The 24,202-nt window shown below is 35.4% G+C and overlaps 1 protein-coding gene across 1 annotated transcript in view; it reads right to left on the bottom strand.

Annotated features, from left to right (window-relative positions):
• Positions 1–5,386: 5,386 nt before the first annotated feature.
• Positions 5,387–24,202, bottom strand: part of LOC136032413 (uncharacterized) — a 33,495-nt gene continuing 14,679 nt past the window's right edge. Inside the window, exons 2-4 of the mRNA XM_065712723.1 lie at positions 22,810–22,939; positions 8,699–8,788; positions 5,387–5,738 (exon numbers count right to left, since the gene is read on the bottom strand). Of these exons, the coding sequence (XP_065568795.1) occupies positions 5,525–5,738; positions 8,699–8,788; positions 22,810–22,939 (434 nt within the window). The 3' untranslated portion in view covers positions 5,387–5,524. The remainder of the gene's footprint in view (positions 5,739–8,698; positions 8,789–22,809; positions 22,940–24,202) is intronic.

Raw genomic sequence — 24,202 nt, forward strand, 5'->3', positions numbered from 1 at the left:
TATTCTTTAATTATCTTGCTTAGATTAGAAGAACAGGCACTGTAAACACACCTACCAATAAACTGTTGGCATGCCATGGCTCCTAATCCCGTTGTAGGTCATAGTTCATTCATAACAGGGTCAGATCTAAAGGGGAGCGCCACTTGTGGCAAAACAAGCTAAAGAGCAAATTTGAAAGAAAACCTTTCCAGTGGAAGAGCTAATTCGACGTTTGAAATTATCTAAATTACAATAACCGAGTGTTTTCTCAGCAATGATTACTTGTTTTAGTAGCCTGTGGCCTTTACCTCTTATTTTACTTTAAGAGGTCATTTGTGCATTGCCATAATTGGGTGATGTAATGGGCATGGATGAGGCTTCGACAGTTGTCTGTTACCCAGGAAAGTAGATATAGTAGTTAAATCTTCCTGTTAATACTTTTGAGAGTTTCCAGGGCGCCGATTCATGAAAATGGAGGAAAGCAATAAAATATAAAAATAAATCCTATTGGATAGATAAAAAAAATTCAACCGTGAGTTAGGAGCGGCATTAAAACTTAAAATGAACAGAAATTACTCTGTATGTGAGGGAGGCCTCCACTTTTCAATACTTTGGTTGTCTCACAAAACTGTATGGTACTTTCAAAAAGCTTGTTTTTACAATTCAACGGCTCTTGTGTTCATTTGTTTTTCCTATTCAGGATAAAATCTAGGACAAAACTTGAAAATTTTGCCCAGACTTTTGATTAATAGTAGTTCTGTTGATTAAATTCTTAATAGTATATTTACTGCAAATTTCAGTTGAACGGAAAGGTGGCATTATTGTTGACATGGACTGAAATTCTGCTCGACTTTTCATCTTCTATCCTGCTGAAGCCCTTGCGACCTCTACAATAAGGCTCTTTGACCTTTATTTACATTATATACATATTTTTAAACACATTAAGACAATGAGTATAAATAGGAAAAGAGAAATATAACCATTTAAAATCACAAAAATCACAGCTTCTGAAGAATTCACCACCCCCTCCCCCTCAGAAAATTTTCTGCTGGGGCTAACGATACGCCATCTTGTTTGTTTTTACCCCTGTGCTGTCAGACTTGTGAATGTAATATTTTATGCTAGATAGAAAAAGGTTTGTCACAATACAAGTGGCCCATACATTATCAATAATCAAGGCGTAAGCCAGACACATTCCCCGAGATCTAGAGGGATATTAGTTTCTATAATCCCAACCCCCTTCCCCAGAACTCATTCTAAATTTATCCGAAGGCCCAATGAGAGTCAGGATGTTTTAAAATTAAAATGTGCTCTATGAGACATCCATCCTCACCCCAACCTACAAAATGATCCACGACCCCTCCTTCATAATAACTGACTCACACTTGCACATAAAATTGCATATGAAATGTGAAGCAAATTATTTTAGTTAAGGGAAGCCTCAAAATAAGCGTCAGAAACATTTTTCTGTAATAAGAAGGTAGGTATTACCCAGCAGCACCTTTATTCAGGCGAAGTCTAAGTGAAGGGAGAATGATTAATTAACTACTAAACCTAACGCTTCATACCCGTTCCTATATCTATCGGATGACTCATGAGGATTAAGATAATTTGGGAATTTTAATGCACTCTTTTAGGCATCTGACATATCAACACCCACATACTTCTTCTTTATAATACTCGATTTACAATTATGCTCTTTCTTCGTTGTATTTATTTATCTTTATTTCCCTTTGGCTGATCAATTTTTATTTGGGGAGAATTTTCCGGGAAGTAATTATCAGGTGGGAGTTTTTCTTTTTTTTGGGGGGGGGAGGTGGTAATTTTCTAGATAATAATCTTCCGTAGGGAGGATCTTTCGGGGGAATTTTACAAGGGTAATTTTCCGTAGAGGGTATTTTCTGGGGGAGGGTTGAAGATACGCCTGTCCCCTTTGAATTTTACCTAGGAGATGTATTTTGTTCTCAAACATTTTTTTGTTGCTCTTCTTTGCAATTACACCAAAGTTCTGAATCACTTATTTCTTCATGTCAGGAAAAAGCTTTCAGTTTAATCACAATGAAGCAGGGACGCTTTTTTTTGGAAATTCTGAAATGCAAAGAAATCATACTGAACTTGGAATTAACTAAAGAGCACAGCCCCTTCGCCAGCTCTATGATGAGCAATGCTAATTTGAAGAAGTTCATCAACAACACAAACCTTTTTAAAGACAGCAAAATAATTTATAAAATAAATTCTTGGGAGAGCTGATCCGTGTTTCAAATTGGCAAATTTGGGAGCTCATCCTTTTCCTCTCCTCTCCCAAGATAGGGTCAGGTCCTAAGCCCTTAATTATAAGCTCGATAATACCTCTCACTCAGCACTAGGTCTTCTTTAAGATATAATAGACCACCATATCTTAACGAGTCCTGACGATGCTTGGGACACCCACAGATTATTTAGCGCAGGAAGCCCCAAAACACTCAAATAGGATGATTTTACTTAATTCTTATAGAATTTGATCGATATTGGATTGTTGATTTTGATAAATGTTACCATATTAAGAACTTAGGTACTATCTCTTCCTAAAATGGACATAATCAGTGTGCACCCCAAAGAGACACAATTATGAGACTTAATCTATTTAAAGTTCTCTCCTGCAATCGTTGGTCAAGTTTTGTCAAGGTCGGCATATCCTTTTATGAGATATTTCGATGAGGAGAAAACAGGGTCTCCTTCATCCTCCCCCAGCTTCCCCCGAGCATCATGCGGAGATAGCCCAGCAGCATAGCTAGGGCGCATCCATTTACTTTCCATCAATTTGGTTGACTTCTGACACCCTTTCTCGTATATTTGTAAATTGCAAGATTCCAGACTTCTTGTTATTTGACTCTCCTTCCTCCTTTCTACATATGTAAGTCATATTACAGTTCAGCTTATTAGAGTTTACAGTTCTCGTTCTTTAGAATAACTATCATGCCATTCATAATAGTAATAGGTATAATAATAGTAGTAGTACTACTACTACTACTAACAACTCACTGCAGCAGCAAGCCACCTATTGTTTGGGACGAGTGCACAATGGCACACAAGAAATTGCTCGAAGCTCTTGACCGATCATTGCAAGATTTGCGAGGAAATTCCAAACCCTTTGGCAGCACATTACTATTGTTTGTGAGAGATTTCAGGCAAACATTACCTGTTATTCCTAGATCGACACCTGCAGACGAAATGAATGCTTGCCTTAAAAATTCTAATTTATGGGTACACGTAAAGACATTAAAATTAACTATAAAAATACGTGTCCGATTGCAAAACGATCACTCTGCTGAAATATTTTCAGATCAATTGCTGGCAATTTGCCGGACGATCTATTTATATGCAAAAACAATGGGACTGCGAAGAATGTTGTATATCCACAAGTTTTACGCAGTTAAAAATTAGCGACTTGCATACGTGTTGCTTTAGGAGGGGGTAGGCTTGCGGCTCAGAGGGAAATTACCAAAAGAAAGCGTGTCGATGTATTACAAGAGCAACGCAAAACCTGGCTTGCGGCTGAAAGAGAAAGTAAAAAAAGAATGCGTGTCGAGGAATTACCAGAGTATATCAGAGGAACTACCAGTTGTATATCCGCAAGTTTTACGCAGTTAAAATTAGCACCTTGCAAACGTGTTACTGGGGCACGTTCCGAAAAATACTAAAAAATAAAGAAGAAAAAAAAAATAAAAAAAGAAGAAAAAACTATAAAAAACTAAAAAAGGTAAACAACTAAAAAAAACTAAAAAGAAAAAGGAAAAAAAACTAAACAAACTAAAAAACTAAAAAAAAGCTAAAAAAGAAGAAAAAATTAAAAAACAAGGGATTACAAGAATTCAAAAACCTTAAAAAAGAAAACCAAAACTTTGAAGCTTAGTAGATATCATTGTTTGAAATTGGACTTGCTTTAATAATCAAATATTTTTGAAAAAACTGCAATAGAACACAAAAGACAATGAGAATCCATATATAGAAGCCTGCCACGTGCCATGCTGGAGCCCAGCGGCGAAGCCGCCGGGACCCAGGTAGTACGTAATAATTTCTGTTCGTCTTAAGTTTTAATGTTGCTCCTTACTTTCAGCTGAAAAATTTGTTTTCTTATTTAATTTCTTATCGTTTTTAAATAATGTCAGGAAACCTGGCTACACCTCCACGGAAATATCCCTGCTTCCCACGGATTTATTTTCAAGACAATTCAATCCTGGTGAAAATTTACCCCGGACACTTACCCTTAATATCTCCAAGCGTAAAATTAGATAGGCAAAGATCAAGAAAGAGAAAATGTAAATTTCGCATAGGAATTCTGGCACATTCTCACAATGTAAAGTTTCTCCTGGAAGTTCACAGCCTAAAAACTTCCCTTTCCATAGAAAATTATCCCCGTGGAAATTCCCACCAGCAGAAAAATTGCTCTCCCCACCCGAAAAATGTATGCGTACTTTCCAATAACAAATACAATTCGTAAGCAATGGGCACATTTTGTAACTTAAAGACCTTTTCCAAGGGGCTTTGGGGCTCATGATATTTCCAAAGGCATAGTTATTTGGCCTTTCAACTGTGCTGAACAAAATAGAGATCTCAAAATTTTGATCGTTCAAGTTTGAAAAAAAAGGTGTGGGAGGGGGCCTAGTTGCCATCCAATTTTTTGGTCACTTAAAAAGAGCACTAGAGCTTTTAGTTTTAATTCAAATAAGCTCACTTCTCATATTCTAGGACCACTGGGTCGACACGATCACCCCCGAGAAAAATAAATAACTCCGTGATTTTTCTTCTGGCAAAAAATACCAAATTCCACATTTTAACAGATAGGAGCATTCTCTACCTGCTCTACAGTAGGGTTCTCTAATAAGCTGAATCTGATGGTGTGATTTTCATTAAGATTTGTGACTTTTAGGGGATGTTTTCTCCTTTTTTGGAAAATCGAACTAATTTTCTCAGGCTTGTAACCTTCGATGGGCAAGACTAAACTTAATGAAAATTATATATTTGAAATGAGCATAGAGAGCCAATTATTTTGATATATCTATTTTAGGGTTTCGGTTACTATTAAGCCGGGTAGTTCCTCACTTACAGTTACCACGAACTGTTTAATTATTTTGACACTGTACGAAAAACTGCGTGATATACCCTAATTTACATATGGGACTACATGATTCACAAAAAAGGCAAGATTACTCAACTTCTTTAGCCTACAAGACCTTATTTCCCTAGAAAAATATACCAAATAATTATGTAATAATATTTGTTCCTTTTAAATTTAACGTTGCTCGTTAATTTCAGGAAAAAACTTGTTTTTATATTTAAGTTCTTACCAGTGTCAAGCTATAGTTCACTGATCAAAATAAAAAAAAAGAGCTTTCAATTAAGAACTTCTTTTAGATAGACCAAGGAATAATGAAAAGAAGTCTAAAAGAGACATATATTTTACAAACAAGATAATTACAGCACATATTTGAGTTTATTACTACTTTATGACAATAGCACACAATTTAACGCTTTTCGTTGTAAAATAGAAAAAGTTTTGCAAACGTTATATCAATATCGAATCTTTGAGTTTAACGGTGGTACGTTTTCGGTAGAACTCCCGTTGTGGGTTAAAAGCTGTATACATTGGGGTTATGATGGCTATATCACATACATATACTCCATCTCCTTTCAGCCTAAGAATTTCAGAGGGTATCTTGAGGTAGGGCACTTCCCGCATGTCAGGATAATAACCATCAAAGAATGGGCTCTTATTCCAACTAAAATATAAAAAAAAAGCAAAGTTAGAGTAAACTTTCGTGCAATTTAATTGATTTATTCATCGTAGAAAAAAGAACTATAAAGAAAGACAAATATTAAAGGAAAACTATCTGCTTTTGACTTTTGAAGTTGCAGGTAAGAATTTCTTGTTTTGCGAATGAGCTGCTATTCTACCGCCATCAAACTTATGAACAGGCGAACAAAAAATAAATTTGCACCAAGATTCATACTAGAAACTAGCCTACCCCGTTTGGCTTGTTAACCTACCCTGAATTATTGTTATGACTATTTCGACTTTCCATCTCAAATTGTATTTTGTAATAATGGTTTCTGAGCTATTAGGCCAAAGAAAGGGCCTTGTTACCTCCCAATCCCTTCCAACCCATGAAAACAGTCGAAAAACCATTCGAAAAAAGCCCTTTTCCAAAGTTCCTTGACCGTTGGTTTGATCTTTAATCCAGGAGGACATAAAACGGAGCAAGATATAAAGTCAGTCAATCATGACAGACTGCATCTGCGATCAATTTTTAAGTTCAAAATATTACTATATGATCAGTTGTATCCTAAAGTTTATCAATTAGCCACTGAGTCTATTACTTTTTACTATGATTTTATGGTGAATAAATTTCCTCTTTTCTTAGTAGAGTATTATTAGTTGCAGTAGCCATATATACCGTGGTATTTTTAACATGTCTCTCAACATACCCTGAAATTCTCAAGTTAATACCCTAATCAGTTCTTGGGATACTGCTGGTATTTCATTTTAACAACCTCCATGCACATAGTGTTTTCGATTTATTTCAACGTCCGCTCAAAATTCAATGAAACTTTTACCTTAATACCCTTTGTTTTGGTAGTACTAGCGTTAGCAGCAATAGTAGCTGTAACATTTGTAGTAGTAGTAGTAGTAGCAGTAGTAGTAGAATTAGTAGTTAGTAGTAGTAGCAGCAGTAGTGGTAGTAGTAGTAGTAGTAGTAGTAGTAGTAGTAGTAGTAGTAGTAGTAGTAGTAGTAGTAGTAGTAGTAGTAGTAGTAGTAGTAGTATTAGTAGTATTAGTAGTAGTAATAGTAGTAGTAGTAATAGTAGCAATAGCAGTAGTAGTATTAGTAGCAGTAGCAATAGTAGTAGCAGTAGGGTTATTAGTAGAAGTAGTAGTAGTAGTAGCGTTAGTAGTAGTAGTATTAGTAATAGTAATAGTATTAGAAATAGTAGTAGGAGTAGTAGTAGTAGTGTTAGCAGTAGTAGATTAGTAATAGTAATTGTATTAGAAGTAGCATTAGTAGCAGCAGTAGGCGTAGCAGTAGTAGTAGTTGTAGTAGAGGCAGTAATAGGAAAACTTAAATGTTGCTTTTGGTTAGTTCAACGTCTCCAACAACATGTCCTATAAGTTGCGCTTAATACTCTAAGCCTTTCCTACGATATTGCAGATACACCCTTTAGACAACCTCCGTGCACATAGTGCGTTTTGATTTAGTTGAACTTTCTCCTTAATACTCCCGGAAAAGTTCACATTAATTCTCTTGTCCTTAGTAGTAGTAGTCTTATTAGTTGTAGTAGTAGTAGGAATAGTAGGGATACAAGTAGTAGCTGGTAGTAGTATCAGTAACAGTATGCACACATTATCTTATGTTCAGTTGAACATCTCCCTCAATATAAACAATCTGCGAATTACATGTGTCATACTTATCTGACTTTTTAACTATGTTGATTGCTTTTTCAAAGTATGTATCGGATGTCTTTGGGAAACAAGATCGAGGGGGCTTGCTTGCCCTCCAGTCAATTTTGTCTCTTAAAAAAAAACACTAGAACTTTTAAATCCTAGTTGAATCAGCCATCTCTGTCGTGTTACAACAATTCTATTCATATGAAGTGTCTTAGTGAAAAAAATAATCAAACAGTTCCTGGTAACGTATAAGCGAGGAGCGACCCGACTCAACAGTAACCGAAACTCTAAAAAACGAAGCTCATGTATGCTGTTGGGCCACACCCACGCTCATTTTTACCCAAAGTCACCGGATCAAAATTTTTAGATATCCATTTGGTTCAGTATAGTCGAAAAATCAAATAACTATGTCTTTGAGGATAGCTTACTCCCCTACAATCTATGGATCTAATTCAACATTATCTTCCTCATTAACTCCAGTACTGTCATCTTGATAACCCGATTGATGCTTAGATATTAATTATTAACTTTTCATAAAATCCATAACCTCTTTTGACAGAGGGGGGGGGGTTCTTCCTTGTAAAAACTATAAACAACATTCAGAATTGAAAATAAATGATGTTATGATCAAAAGGTTTGCTTCCCTGAAAATTTCCTAGGTTTTTCCAATGGTAAGATAAGGAAAATTGTTGACTTATTTAATAAATAGTTTTATTGTGTCATCTTCGTCAAAAAAGAACTAATGACAGTTGTGTAACCAATCATAGTACATGTGCAAAAAAATAAATAAATGAAGATGGATGGATAATCAATCATAATAGGTTCATTTAATTAATTCCTAGTTAAAAATGTATGTGTGACCTTCAACAATTTATTTTCACCTGTTAGCTTATATGGACCAAGCAAGAATCCATTGCTCTCAACAGGTGACCTTGAAAAAGAAGCTAAGGTACGTCACGGTGACTCTTTTTAAAAATAACTCACTACTTTTGTTACACGTTGTCTTTTCTCACAAGAACTACTTAGGTAAAAGTTTCGAAGAATCGAGTTTTTTCTAATAAATTTATGTTTTTCTTAATATTATTACTACTATTATTTTTAAATTTTGATAAATAGAAAATTGATCAGTTTATAACAAGTAACCAGTGTGAAATACATTCAAATGCATGGATGGTCATAATATACTTCCTGCCTTGCCTAAAAAATAAAAATTGATTTTAGAGACATTTTCATATAGACATGCAAAAAACTTCTCACACACACACATATTGATTACTATCAGAAAGCTGAACTCACCGATTTTCTACAGAACTTCCTTTATACCAGATATCCCAACTTCTTGGAGGACCTGTTCGTTTTGAATAGTCTATTTGTGGTGAGATGCGACTGAAAGAGATAAATTAAGTTTATTTGAAGGCCAAATATAAAGATAACAAAAAATGTCATTTAAATCTTCTCTGTTGGTCTCTTGCCTCACTGATAAAACATTCATTAAAATTGAAAAATTAAAATGTACAAAATTAAACGTTAAATTTTTAAGTGAGGAAGGAAAATAGGTTTTGAAGAAATTTATCTGTAAAGGGGGGGGGACTAAGATATCATAGACAGTGAAATATTGCTAACTAAGTAAAGAGCGATGCGAATTTGATGTATTTTTTCACCAAGGCACTTCGTATAGAAGAAGTTATTGTAAAAACTTAGATAGGAGTTCCTTCAATTGGAAATTCAAAGTTCTAGTGCCCTTTTTAAGAGTCAAAAGTGAATGGAGGTCAATCAGCCCTTCCCCCACGTCCATCATTTCCTCAAACACGTCCAATCAAAATTTTTAAGTTAACCATTTCATTCAGCATACGCTGAAAGGTCCAGTAACTGTGTTTTTGGGGATATCAACTTCCCCCACCCCCCTTTCTTCAGGACAGGAAATGTAGGTTATGCAATTCGTCCGTTGTTTACAAATAGTATATGTTATCCAGAAAGGTGGGCATATTTTATCTTTACTTTCCAAAACAGATGAAGAGCATTTAGGTGAGCCTTTCAGAGATTGTTGAGTAGAGTGTTGAACTAAATCAAAACACGTGTATGTGAATTGTAAAAAAATCGTAACTCAGGAATGACTAAGTACATTAACATCGAACTTTCAGGAAATAAGAAAGGAGTTAATCACTGACCAGAAAGGCAATACTTGCACGCTACTACCCCTACTACTACTTCTAGCGCTACTGCTTTTACTACTGCTACCACACTACCATTACCACTAAAACCCTGCTACTGTAGCAAGTACTACCAAGGATGTTTAAATGAACAAAACATTAGAAGAAATGATGAAGGGAAAGATGAACTAAATCACAACATACTATGTGCAAATAGATTGTCAAAACGGCATATCAGCAATATTTTTGTAACAGCTTGCCGTGTCAAAATAGAACTTTCTGGGTATCATGAGAGGAATGTTTAACTGATAAAAGACAATATGTAAATGCTGCACTTGCTATTAATATTACTACTACTACTACTACTACTAATAATAATAACTCACTACAGTACAAAGCCGCCTGAGGCCAACACAGCTACGCACGCTCCTCCTCCAACCTAATCTATTTAAAGCCTCCCTCTTTACACCCTCCCAGGAAGTTCCCATTTCCTTTAAATCTTTATTTATGACATCCTCCCAACCCAGACAAGGACGACCTGCTTTCCGTGTAGCCCCAGACGGTTGGCCAAAAAGGACAATCTTCGGTAATCTGTCATCCTTCATCCGTAGAACGTGGCCTAGCTATCTCAACCTTTCTTTCATTATAGCCCCAGAAAGCGGGATTGAACCACACTTTTCGTACAACCTACTGTTTGAAATACGGTCAGTCAGCCGGGTACCCAGAACAATCCGTAGACAATTTCTCTGGAAAACATCTAGTAAATTTTCATCTGCTTTTCGGAGTGCCCATGCTTCAGAGCCATATTTGACCACTGTCATCACTGTAGCTTCCAATATTCTAATCTTGGTTTGTAGACTTATCTTTCTATTCTTCCAAACTTTTTTTAACTGTGAAAAAACACCCTGGGCCTTAGCTATTCTACTTTTAACATCTTCACTGCTCCCACCATCTTTACTAATAATACTACCAAGGTAAGTGAAGCTCCCAACCTGATCAATCTTTTCGTTACCTAATGTCACCTGTTCATCTTCACTTATTCCTAGCCTTAGTGACTTAGTCTTCTTAACATTAATTTTCAAGCCTATTTTAGCACCCTGAACTCGTAAAACCTCTAAAAATTAATTCATTTAATATTACTACTGCTACTATTATTACTACTGCTACTCCAACTACTACTTCTATTGCAACTAACTCGTAATTCTAAGAGTACTAATATGACAAGCTCAGAAAGTAATGAGGGGAGGTTTAACTAAATTAAACGTTTATTATTTATGTTTTCATATAAAAAATTTCTAACTCTTTGGTCGTTCTGTTACTATGCCTTACAAAATTAGTTCTGCAAATATTGCGAATTTAAGCTACGTGGGATAATCTCTCCATGGAGAAATTTCCCGTGGGGAAATGGATTTCTCCTCGGAAGGGAAATGGATTTCACAACACTATTTGAAATATAGTCAGCATTTATCTGAATAAACAAGTTTTTTTTTAACTTAAAGTAAGGAGCAACATTAAAACTTGATACAAACAGAAAATATTACGTGTTTAAGGAGGGTTGCTTTTCCTGAATAGCTCGCTCTTACTCTACTTTTCTACTTCTACACACTCTACTTTTAAAAGAAGTTGTTATTCGAATTAAACAGCCTTTGTGATTCAGGATTAATTCTTAAATAACTGGAACAAAAATTAAAATTAGGTTAGAATAGGGTTATTATTAGTTAAAAAAAAGTAAAATTAATATTCTTCGTGTATGGTTTAGCAAAAATTGAAACTTGCATTAATTCAAAAACGTAAAGAAATTAAACAAAAAAACAAGTTTTTTAAGTGTAAGTAAGGAGCGACATTCGAATTAAAACGAACACAAATTATTCCGTATATGAAAGGTGCTGTCCCCTCCTCAATACCCCGCACTTTACGCTAAAGTTTTTTATTGTTTTAGAAAGTAAAGTTGTGAAAAAGAGTCAAAATTTAGCGTAAAGAGTGGGGCATTGAGGAGGGGACAGCCCCTTTCATATGCGAAATAATTTCTGTTCGTTTTTGAACGGCTTAATGGAACAATCAAAGAAAGATTGTGGAAATATTTTACTCATAGACAACAAAAAACATTGGATATATGTATTATCCTCTTTCGTTGACAATTATAAGAATTCTTATCATCGATTCATAAAAATTAAACCAATAGAAGCGAGTATGAAAGGAAATGAAAACAAGTTCTACACTAATTTATACACAGATGTCAAAGTTCAAAAACCATCCATGAACAAAGTCAGTGGCGGTGATTTGTTTAGAATTAATAAAAGTAAGGGTGTTTTTGATAAAGTTTACCTACCAAAGCAGACAACTGAAGTGTTTTAAATAGCAGCAGTGAAAAATACAACCTGCTATGACGTATGAACTGTCTAACAAAACTGGTGACCTCATTACTCGTGGCCTTTACGAAAAAGTACTCTTGAAAGCTATTCAATAGAAACTTTCATTCTATAAATCCTATTTAAGTTGAATAAACTATTAGCAAGTACAGTAAAAGTAGAGAAATACAAAGAAATGTAGTTCGACAACGTTCCTTAGAGCAGGCTAGGTTTCTTGACTATGCTGGGAAGTTGGTTCTCTAATTGTTGAAGCAGAAGATAAAATACAATTATGATAACCAATGTGTTACATAAAAATGACACTAATTTTAGAAGACGATTTCAACGACCGGATCAGTCTTTAAGTAACGCAGCAAGTTTCCAAGCAAGCAATCAAACTCACTCAAGTCAAGCTCTTTTACCCCTGAATACACCAAATTTCATTGCTAATGTTGATTCTGGATAGATATAGAACTTTTGGGAGAAATCAAAAAAGACTATGATCCTAAGGGATTCCTTTTTGAAATACCTAGTTTTTATTTAGATAATAATCAATATTTAAAAGAGGCAATAGATGAATCTGGAACACTTAATCAGATATATGAAGGAAAAATTAAAGGTGTGAAATCTAGTGAATTAGACAAAAGTCACAGTCCTTAAACATATAAGTTTCATCGATTTTAGTTTTATCCATCCGAAGTTAAGAGCTTGGGAAAATTACCCTCAATTTTGATAGAAGGGAGAAACGCTAAAAGTCATAGAATCTATATGAAAATTGCACCATGAGATTCAGCGTATCAGAGAACCCTACTGTAGAGGTTTCAAGCTCCTATCTGCAAAAATGCGGAATTTTGTATTTTCGTTAGAAGAAAGATTAAATGAAAAAAATTAGTTTTTTTTAACTGTCAGTAAGGAGCGACATTAAAACTTAAAACGAACAGAAATTACTCCGTATATGAAATGGGTTGTCCTCTCTTCAACGTCTCGCTCTTTACGCTAAAGTTTGACTCTTTGCCACAATTCTACTTTTTAAAATAAATTAAAAACTTTTTCTGGTGATAGGGGATCCGAGAAGGAGGTTACGTGAGAAGATTTTTTCATGAAGGAATTTATCAAGGCGGAAAAGAATTTCCATGAAAGCGGCGCTGGATTTTCCAGCGTCAATTAAAAAAAAAACAATGAAAAATTAAATAAAAAAACAAGTTTTTCAAATGAAAGGGAGGAGCAACATTAAAACTCAAAACTAACAGAAATTATTGCGTATATGTGGGGAGGGGGCTCGTTCCATCCTCAATACCTCGCTCTTTACGCTTAAGTATTTTTAGTAATCTCAAAAAAGCTGTTTCTTCTAATTAAACGGCCTTTGTGATTCTGGGCTCACTCTTAACGAGTTGTAACAAAATTAGAACTTTCAAACAGTTCGTGGTAACGAACTGTAGTAAGGAGCGACCCGGCTCAATAGTAACAAAAACTCTAAAAAATGGAATTTTGATACCGATAGCTACATCAAAAGAATTGCATTTTAATGCTGGTTTTAAATATATAAGTTTCATCAAGTTTAGTCTTACCCATCAAAAGTTACGAGCCTAAGAAAATTTGCGCTATTTTAGAAAATAGGTGGAAACACCCCCTAAAAGTCATAGAATCTTAACGAAAATCACACCATCAGATTCAGCGTATCAGAGAACCCTACTGTAGAAGTTTCGAGCTCCTATCTACAAAAATTCCTCCTATGTAGAATTTTGCATTTTTTGCCAGAAGACAGATCACGGATGCGTGTTTATTTGTTTTTTTGTTTTTTTGTTTTTTTTTCCCCAGGGGTGATCGTATCGACCCAGTTGTCGTAGAATGTTGCAAGAGGGCTCATTCTAACGGAAATGAAAAGTTCTAGTGCCCTTTTTAAGTGACCAAAAAAATTGGAGGGCACCTAGGCCCCCTCCCACGCTAATTATTTTCCCAAAGTCAACGGATCAAAATTCTGAGATAGCCATTTTATTCAGCGTAGTCGAACAACTTTATAACTATGTCTTTGGGGACGACTTACTCCCCCACAGTCCCCATGGGAGGGGCAACAAGTTACAAACTTTGACCAGTGCTTACATATAGTAATGGTTATTGGGAAGTGTGCAGGCGTTTTCCGTAAGTTTTTATGGTTGGGGGGAGGGGTTGAGAATAGGGGGATAGGCTGGGGGAGCTTTCCATCGAGGAATTTGTCATGGTAGAAGAAATTTTCAATGAAGGGAGCGCAGGATTTACTAGCATTATTTAAAAAAAAACAATGAAAAAAGAAATATGAAAAAAAAAAATTCAGCTGGAAGTAAATAGCAGCATTAAAACTTAAAACGAACAGAAATTATTACCCATATGAGGGTCTCACCTCCTCCTAAGACCCCGCTCTTTACGCAAAAGTATTTTTAGTAATTTCAACTATTTATTTTACGGCTTTGGTGATTCAGGGGTCATTCTTAATGAATTGGGACAAAATTTAAGCAAAAATTAACAAAAATTAAGGTTATTGGGAAGTATACAGGCGTTTTCAGGAGGATTTTTTTGGTTGGGGGAGGGGTTGAGAAGAGGGGGATACGCTGGGGGAACTTTCCATCGAGAATTTATCATGGGAGAAGAAAATTTCCATGAAGGGAGAGCAGGATTTACTAGCATTATTAAAAAAAAAATTAAAAATAAATGTGAAAAAGCTTTTTCAGCTGGAAGTAAGGAACAACAATAAAACTTAAAACAAACAGAAATTATTACCCATATGAGGGGCTCACCTCCTTCTAATACCTCGCTCTTTACGCTAAAGTATTTTTAGTAATTTCAACTATTTATTCTACGGCTTTTGTGATTCAGGGGTCATTCTTAATGAATTGGGATAAAATTTAAGCTTTAGTGTAAAGAGCGAGGTACTGACGATGGGGCGAATCCTCTCATATATGTAATAAAAACATGAGAATAGAAAAGTTCTTTACGTAAGCTAATTTATAAGTTACGTAAATCTTTTACCAATAAAAAGATTCGTAAAAAATTAAAAGTTCTAGTTGCCTTTTTAATTAACCGAAAATCGGAGGGCAATTAGGCTTCGTCCCCCGCTCTTTTTTTCTCAAAATCATTCGATCAAAATTATGAGAAAGCCATTCAGCCAAAAAAAAAAAAAAAAAAAAAAAAAAAAAAAAAAAAAAATATGCAAATTTCGTTTTGATTATTCCTCTGCGGAGAGCCAAAATCAAAACATGCATTGATTCAAAAACGTTCAGAAATTAAATAAAAAAAAACAAGTTTTTTTAACTGAAAGTAAGGAGCGACATTAAAACTTAAAACGCACAGAAATTACTTCGTGTATGAAAGAGGCTGCTTCCTCATCAACGCCCCGCTCTTTACGCTAAAGTTTTTTACTGTTTTAAAAAGAAGAATTGAGAGAAAGAGTCAAACTTTAGCGTAAAGAGCGGGGCGTTGATGAGGAAGCAGCCTCTTTCATATACGAAGTAATTTCTGTGCGTTTTAAGTTTTAATGTCGCTCCTTACTTTCAGTTAAAAAAACTTGTTTTTTTATTTAATTGTGTTAAGAGCGAGGTATTGGTGAGTAGGTGAATCCTCTCATATACGTGATAAAAATATACGAATATTGAAGTTCGTTACATAATTAATTTTTATGTTGTGTATATTTATTACTAATAAAATAGTTCGTGAATAAATTAAAACGTTCTAGACCTGCATTAATCCAAAAACGATCAAAATTTTGATTGTAAGTAAGGAGCGACATTAAAACTTAAAAAGAACAGAAATTATTCTGCATATGAAAGGAGCTGTCCCCTCCTCCACGCCCCGCACCTTACGCTCAAGTTTGACTCTTTCTCACAGCTCTATTTTTTAAAACAATAAAAAACTTTAGCGTAAAGAGCAGGGCATTGATGAGGGGACAGCCACTTTCATATACGCAACAATTTCTTTTCGTTTTAAGTTTTAATGTTGCTCCTTACTTTCAGTTAAAAAACTGATCTTTTTTATTTAATCAATTTAAAAACTATACGTTTGAATGCAGGGGGATAAATAAGGATGAATGGGTTAACTTTGTTATGCCCAATGGATTGCATGATGAAGAGGGTTTACATTATTTCTCAACTCGTTATTTCAAATCATCTCTGGATCGATGCCCTATTAGTACATCGTTCAACCTAGCAACAATAAAATTTGTTATCATTCTGAAAAGGAAATATAAATTTTGGTTTAATAGTGATTTATGTTTTATTTTTGGATTTGAAAATGAAGCTGAACTAAGCAGTAAATATAATGAAAGTGCTAAAGTTCCTAATGCTACAAGAAATTCTGATAGAATACATATTCACTGCTCATTAGTGGATAGTGCAATTGTGAATGGGAATACAACCTCTGTTGTGATAGGGAGTTAATAAGAAACACTTATTGTATACAAGAAAGTATGGTAACGGGATTGGTAGTTTTTTTTAAAAATATCGCCAATTCTCAATATTCAAGACATCCATAAAAATATGAGAGATGAAGCTTGTTCCATGTATAATGCTATGATTAAATCTCGACTGGAATTATTTAAAAAACTAGCTGTCGGGCTAGCGCTTCGCGCCACCCCAACACCTAGTTGGTGGGGGCGCTTCGCGCCCCCCAAGCCCCCCCGCGCGCGTAAGTCGTTACGAGTCATATTAGTTACGCGCCATTGTAGTCTTGTCCCTGTGTCCCACCTGTGAATATATATATATATATATATATATATATATATATATATATATATATATATATATATATATATATATATATATGTTTTTAACTACGTAATCCCTGTGTCCCGGGCGTCATTTGTATCCCGGTGTCCCAGTCTGTAATTTCTCTTTGAGCGTCCCGGTCGTCCTTTATATTCCCTGTGTCCCGGTCGTCATTTGTGTCCCGGTGTCCCGGTCTGTAATTTCATGAGTTGACAAACATGACCTCAGTCGATAAACAACTTCATGACGACATACAGCTCAGTCCTTATAATGACGTCAGTCGAAAAACATAACATCAGTCGACACACAAACATGACGTCAGTCGACAGACACACAAACAAGCAACTTATTTATATATATACTAGCTGTTGGGGTGGCGCTACGCGCCACCCCAACACCTAGTTGGTGGGGGTGCTTCGCACCCCCCAAGCCCCCCCCCCCGCACGCGTAAGTCGTTACGCGCCATATTAGTTACTCGCCATTGTAGTTGTGTCCCTGTGATTCTAATGATTGCCCTTGAGGTTTGTTGATGGTGATTGCTAATCGACCATTCCCTGTGTCTCCGTCGTCATTTATATATCCCCCTGTGCCCCCGGCGTCCCCGTTGTAGTTGTGCCCCTGTGTCCCGGTCGTCATTTATATTCCCTGTGTCCCGGTCGTCATTTGTGTCCCGGTGTCCCAGTCTGTAATTTCTCTTTGAGTGTCCCGGTCGTCATTTATATTCCTTGTGTCCCGGTGTCCCGGTTATCATTTGTGTCCCGGTCTGTATATACATTCGTTTTTGAATTGGTCTTTTTTTTAGTTTTTAGTTTTTTACCTTTTTTTATTTTTTTTTTAGTTATACCTCATGATTCTAATGATTGCCCTTGAGCTTTGTTGATGGTGATTGCTAATCGAACATTCCCTGTGTCCCCGTCGTCATTTATATATCCCCCTGTGCCCCCCGACGTCCCCGTTGTAGTTGTGTCCCTGTGTCCCGGTCGTCATTTATATTCCCTGTGTCCCGGTCGTCATTCGTGTCCCGGTGTTTGGTTTTTACTTTTTATTTTAGTTTTTTTAGTTTTTTTTTCTTTTTAGTTTTTTTTGTAATTTTTACCTTTTTAGTTTTTTTATTTTTATTTTTTTAGTTTTGTTCTCCTTTATTTTTCAGTTTTTTTCCTTTTTTTTCTTTTTTAGTTTTTAGTTTTTTAGCTTTTTTAGTTTTTTTTATTAGTTTTTAGTTTTTTTTTCTTTTAGTTTTTTTTGTAGTTTTTACCTTTTTTTCAGTTTTTTCAGTTTTTTTTTACTTATGTCCTGGTCGTCATTTATATTCCCTGTGTCTTGCTCGTCATTTGTGTCCCGGTGCTTTGTTGTTGGTGATTGCTAATCGAACATTCCTTGTGTCCCGGTCGCTTTCTCTTTGAGTGTCCCGGTCGTCATTTATATTCCCTATGTCCCGGTCGTCATTTGTGTCCCGGTCTGTAATTTCGTCAGTCGACAAACATGACGTCAGTCGACGCACAAACATGACGTCACTCGACACACACACACAGACAACTTATTTTTATATATATAGATATATACTAGCTGTTGGGGTGGCGCTTCGTGCCACCCCAACACCTAGTTGGTGGGGGCGCTTCGCGCCTCCCCAAGGCTCCCCGCGCGAGTAAGTCGTTACGCGCCATTGTAGTTGTGTCCCTGTTTCCCACCTGTGAATATAGAAAGACATTTGTGTCCCGGTGTCCCGGTCTGTAATTTATCTTGAGTGTCCCAGTCTGTAATTTCTCTTTGAGTGTCCCAGTCGTCATTTATAGTCCCTGTGTCCCGGTTTTTAGTTTTCTTTTTCTCCTTTATTTTTCAGTTTTTTTCCTTTTTTTAGTTATTTTTCTTTTTCAGTTTTTAGTTTTTTTAGTTTCTTTTTATTAGTTTTGTTTTTTTCTTTTTTTGTAGTCTTTACCTTTTTTTAGTTTTTTTTTATTTATTTTTTAATATTTCGTTTTTTACCTTTTTTTTTTTAGTTTTTTTAGCTTTTTAGTTTTTTTAGTATTTTGTTTTTAGTTTTTTTGTAGTTTTTACCTTTTTTAGTTTTTTTTTCTTCTTTTGTATTTTACTTTTTTTAGTTTTTTCATCTTTTGTATTAATGCTAAAGCCAAGGTTCGAACCTGGAACCTCTCGGACCTGGAACATAACGCTTTACCAACTCAGCTACTTCGGCTTGAATACATTCGTTTTTGAATTGGTATATGATGTTTTCCGGTCGTCATTTATATTCCCTGTGTCCCGGTCGCTTGAAAATCTTTTAAAGTTTATTTAATAATTTTTTCTGTGTATAAATGACAGTAGTTCAAGTTGTTTCTCCTTATTAGAAAATAATAAATATTTAATAGGCTTATTATTGATGATTTTGCAACTAATTATGAATATACAGAAATTACACAAATAATTGCATAATTGCAGTATTTCAATAATTGCATTATAAGTTCATTTTAAAAGATGTGGAATCTTTGATACTTCCAAGTCATAGTTACCCTTATGCAAAAATGAAAATAACAGAATTGGATGGAACAAATATGCGAAATAATAATGAAGCTACTTTAACAAATAGTGCATTTGATTTTTTCAGAAATGCTGAATTGTAGAAGAATTTCAAAAATTCATACCCCAGGGGTAGGAAGAATGAAACTAGGTGGTATATAATTTATTTACTCAGGCAGGAAGAATGAAGTACATAGACGGGGAGTAGGGTTCGTGATGAATAAGGAAGCTGCTAAGTCGTGTCTTGGCTGGGAAGGTATTAATAACAATATACTCCTCGGTCATTTTATGACTAAAAAGTGCAGATTTCAGTTGTAGTAGCATATGCCCCTGTATAAGTGACTGGCGAATATTGCAGTGACTCAAATAAATTTTACTTACAGCTGCGGGAGCAAATGGAGAGGGTCCCCGGTAGATATATGGTATTTTTATTGGGATATTTTAAAGCCCAGGCTGGTAGAAAGAGGGATAGATGGTATATTAGCCTAAGTAAAAATGGTGTAGGAAAAACAGTAATGGTTACAGACTGCTGAGATTTTGCAGGTATAACAATCTACTTGCAACTAATTCAGTATTTGGTCATTAAATTGCACAAAGTGAACGTAGTATTCACGTGATGATAAGACAGCAAAGCCTTTTGATACTTGACAATGTAATAGATGAATGGAATGATTTTAAGAAAATAATTTGTGAAGTTAGTGACGGTGTCTTGGAGAAGAAAGTTAAGAACGCAGATAGGAATACTAGTGAAAAAGCCTTATGGTTAGTTAGCCTAGTCTCTGTAGGTTATAAATTACTTATTAATATGATACTTTTTAGCCTGAGAAATGCTGCAGACAAAGTTATAAGAGAAGAACAGTGCGGTTTTAGAACGTTGTATGTCGTAGGTAGAGTATGTTTTGACCAAATTTTTAGAGTATGTTTTGACCAAATTTTCACTCTTTGTTTAATAATTGAGAAGTATATGAACGATTAAACACCTTTAGTCCTCAGTTTGAGCAAGTGTTCGATTATGATGATAAAAGAGCTTTAGCGAACGTCTATTCCCTGAATAATATCTATTCCCTGAAAGAATACCAGACAAGAACACCAGAAAAGTGATTAGTGCTATGTACGAGAATAACACTACTGCGCTAAAGGTCACAAATGAGGTTAGCAGCCGGTTTCGTATTAAATCAATAGTTAAGCAGGGCTGGGTTCTATCTCTTTTATATGAATCATTTTGATGAGCTTTGTCTTAAGGAACACAGGATAGGCAATGGGAGAATACAGAACCCGATGGGGAGGAAAGACTTTCCTGGACTTAGATTATGGTGATGATTAAAACAACCTAGATGAAAGTAAGACCAAAATGAATGAGCTTTTAGAAGTTTTCAAACAATAGGTTTTGGGAAAAGTGTGGTTCAATCCCACTCTCTAGAACTATAACAAGACAAAGGTTGAGATGGCTAATACAAATGGCGGATGAAGGATCGCCAAAGATTGTCCTATCCAGCCAACCGTTCAGGGCTAAGTCGAAAGCAGTTCGGCCGTAGATGGGGTGAGAGGATGTCATAAGGAAAGATTTAAGGAAAATGGGAACTTCCTGAGAGGGTATAAAGTGGGAGGTTTTGAGTGGGATGGAGGACGAGCATACTTTGCTGTGCTGGCCTCAGGTTACTTGGTGCTGTGGCGAGTTGTTAGTAGTAGTAGTAGAAGTCTTGGGGATTTTATTGACATTGAAGTTTGGGTTTTATGATCGTTTGAACCTTTTGAACAAATTAGCTATCTAAAAATTTTGACCGTATGCATTTGGGGAAAGGAGCACTTGGAGGAAGGGGATAGATGCCTTTCTATCACTTTAGACTCTTAAGAAGGGAACTAGAACTTTCAATTTAAAATCAATTGGGCCCCATCTGAATTTTATATGACCATTCGTTATGTAAAAATAATATATGCCCCTGGGGCATAGCCTACAATGCTCGCCCCCGGGTTCTGAAGGGCTGTGTCAACCCAAAAGCATTTGTAATCTGGTCTTTGAACTATTTGAACATAATGTTTGTCTCAAAATTTTGATCAAATGCATTTGAGGAAAAAAGGGTGAGGAGGGGGGGGGGGCTAGTCACACTTCAATCACTTTTGACTTTTAAAAAGAGCACTAGAAGTTCCAGTTTCAAATCGAATGAACCCTGAATGATAAATATGTCGGTAGTGCTAGTAGCAGAGTAACTGATGATCATGAGTATATTATTTATGACAAACGGGACATAATATTTAGGGTGGTACCGACGAGGTGATAAAACGATGGTAGTACCTATTCTTTTAGATAGAAACAAACTTTATTGGTGGCTGAATGCTTGATTCGCTTCATGAAAAAAGGTACGCACAACGAATGAAATTTTCCTGTCCTGTGACTCGAAGAATGTTCAGTATAGTACACGTTCTTTATGTTCCCTTACATTTTTAATATAATGCAGATAATTTTGTTAGACTATAACAGGTGCAAAACAGGATGACACCAGAGTAAACGCAGTAGCACTACCAAGTACAGAGCAATAAGTCTCTCATTTACTATTTACTTATTAATATTTAGTATAGAACTAATGACCATAAAAAAATTTGGACAGTGCTCAACAGATTGAAAATTGAAGATCTTGTGCCCTTGTTAAGTGCAGAGAATGACGAGGAGAAACAGCCCCCCTCCTGTATCCAGCCCCCATAGCCCTAATCAGAATTATGTCTAAATATTGAAATGGTACTTCACTCAGAATGCTCATAACGTCCTAGAAATCTGCCTTCATGTGAAACTTTGAACCCCCAAGTATCAGGGTTAAGAGCTTCCGATTAGGCTAATGTCTCAGATTCCACAGACACATTTCAGGTGAAACCGACAGTAGGTAGCTTCTTTTTAATTAGAAACCTGCAAGTGATTCAATCTCACTGCAGCTATGACCAAAGTCTAAGCTTTGGATTGAATGGCTGAAAAAGTTGGCTAAGTTCTTACTCAGTGCAAACAACCCAAATTCTTGATTAGTGTGACAGGGTTCTCTCTTATACTGCTAAATTTGATGGTATAATTTTAGTCAAAGACCCTCTCCACGTTGGGATTTTTCCCTACGCAGGCAAACGTTTCTCTGAGTCGTTATTTTTGATAAGCAATTTTAAGCTGAATAAATCTTGCATGTTAGGATACTATTGTACAAATTCCATTTCTTAGGGTGGTGGCTAATATTTTCTGGATTTACTTTTTACCTACAGTTTGTTATAATGAACTGTCTGAAAAATAACCTGTAAGTGAAGTCCAAATTGACGAGGGAAAAATATCGGGTATAACGGTAGGGCTAAAAATAATACCTTGTGAATGACTGATAGAAAAAATCAGCGATCTTAGTCTTAAAAAAAATTGTGCTTAATGTCCAGATGAAAATCTAACAAAGTGCCGAAAGGCAACAATGTTATCACAAAGGGAATACTAAAACCAGCTCTAATTAGTTGCAAATTCTCTAATTAGTTGCAAAAGCCATGCAAGATATAGAATTAGAAAATATTAATATAATAAGGAACGAATAAACGCATAAAACAAAACATTATTGCTGGGCCATAACCCTTCAAAAACTTTGTATTGCGCTTCCGCGAATTGGAATATAACTTTCAAAAAAGAAAGAAGACGATGTATTACTAACCTATATAAAATGTCACGATTACCGTCATCTTCTTTGTAATAGAACCAATATTCCACACGTTTCATTGACCTAGGTCCCAACAGTCTGGCGCATGGCAAATGAAAATCCAATTCCTTGTTTGCATAAATAACTGAAATAGTAATTTGAATAATGTTTATTAATGTTGTATGGATCAATATTCTTCAAAACTTTAACAAATGGATCATTAAATGGACACCGACGGAGGATAAGGGAGGGGTATCCCCTTTTTCGGCGTTTATAAGACTAGAAAAAACACATTCCAAAGGTCACATTTTTTTGTTAGTCTTGATGCAATGACGACATTAAACTCTTTTTATGATCACTGGCCTTATGGTGAGATTAGGTCCAGAGGATTTTGACCAAATTCTTTATTGATTTTATTGATATTTTCGGCTTAGAAACTTGTCAAGATATCTTAATAGTTGTTCGATTCTTAATACGAGTCTTTGGGATCTTCCCACCAACCTTATAGGATATTTAACAAATTTTAATTTTGAAACATTAACAAAGGCCGTAAAGGACATTGTTAAAATCCTATGTGTCTAAACACAAAAAAGGGACTCTCGTGCATGTATTTCGTTTTTAGATAGCGTTTTCCTTCTTTCGAATTTTTTGAACGTGAGAACAAAAGCAAACGTGAAAGATCTTGGAGCATCTAAAAGGATGGTTTCTCGTGATATTCGAAACTTATAGTGACAAGTCCCAGCTGCAGCAATTTTTTTGTAAATTTAAGGCTATAGAGCAGGCACACGGCTAGGGATCTACAAATCACACTAACTAAGGCTTTCAATTGTCACATCAGTCTCTATATTCCGTTTGTAAAGGAGTGTGATGAGTATCCAATCCTGCCCAATTTCCTATGGATCAAACTCCCTTTAATTATTAAGAATTTGTTTAATATTTTGCCAATAAACTGTTCCGCACTAAAAACTTTTGATTTTTCATGTGCGTCAGAGGGCCAGGGTAGGTTTGTTATTCCGTCAAAATAAATTAAATTTTGTTACGACATTGTCCTAACTCTATTTAAAAAAAAATAATAATATTTTCAGTGAGAGTAGCTTTTTCAGACAAGTAGGATTAGACTAAAGATGAGCAAAAATTAATTAAAACAATTTTCCAAGCGTAAAACTACCTTAAATCACTATCCATAAATAAATGAAGCTCAAAACGAACAGAAATTAACAGTAAATAACCAAGTGAAAAACAAAACAAGCAGAAAAAACCATAAAGAGGAGTAGAGCTAACGACCCCAACACCTTCAAAAAACCAGAACATATTATTCACTTTAGTGAAAATAATTTTCATTTGTACTTTAAAAACCTTTCTGTTCTAATATAACGGCCTTTCCGTTTCAGGAGTCGTTCTTAAAAAT

Source organism: Artemia franciscana, chromosome 10, assembly GCF_032884065.1.
Source record: "Artemia franciscana chromosome 10, ASM3288406v1, whole genome shotgun sequence".
Classification (NCBI taxonomy): Eukaryota; Metazoa; Arthropoda; class Branchiopoda; order Anostraca; family Artemiidae; genus Artemia; species Artemia franciscana.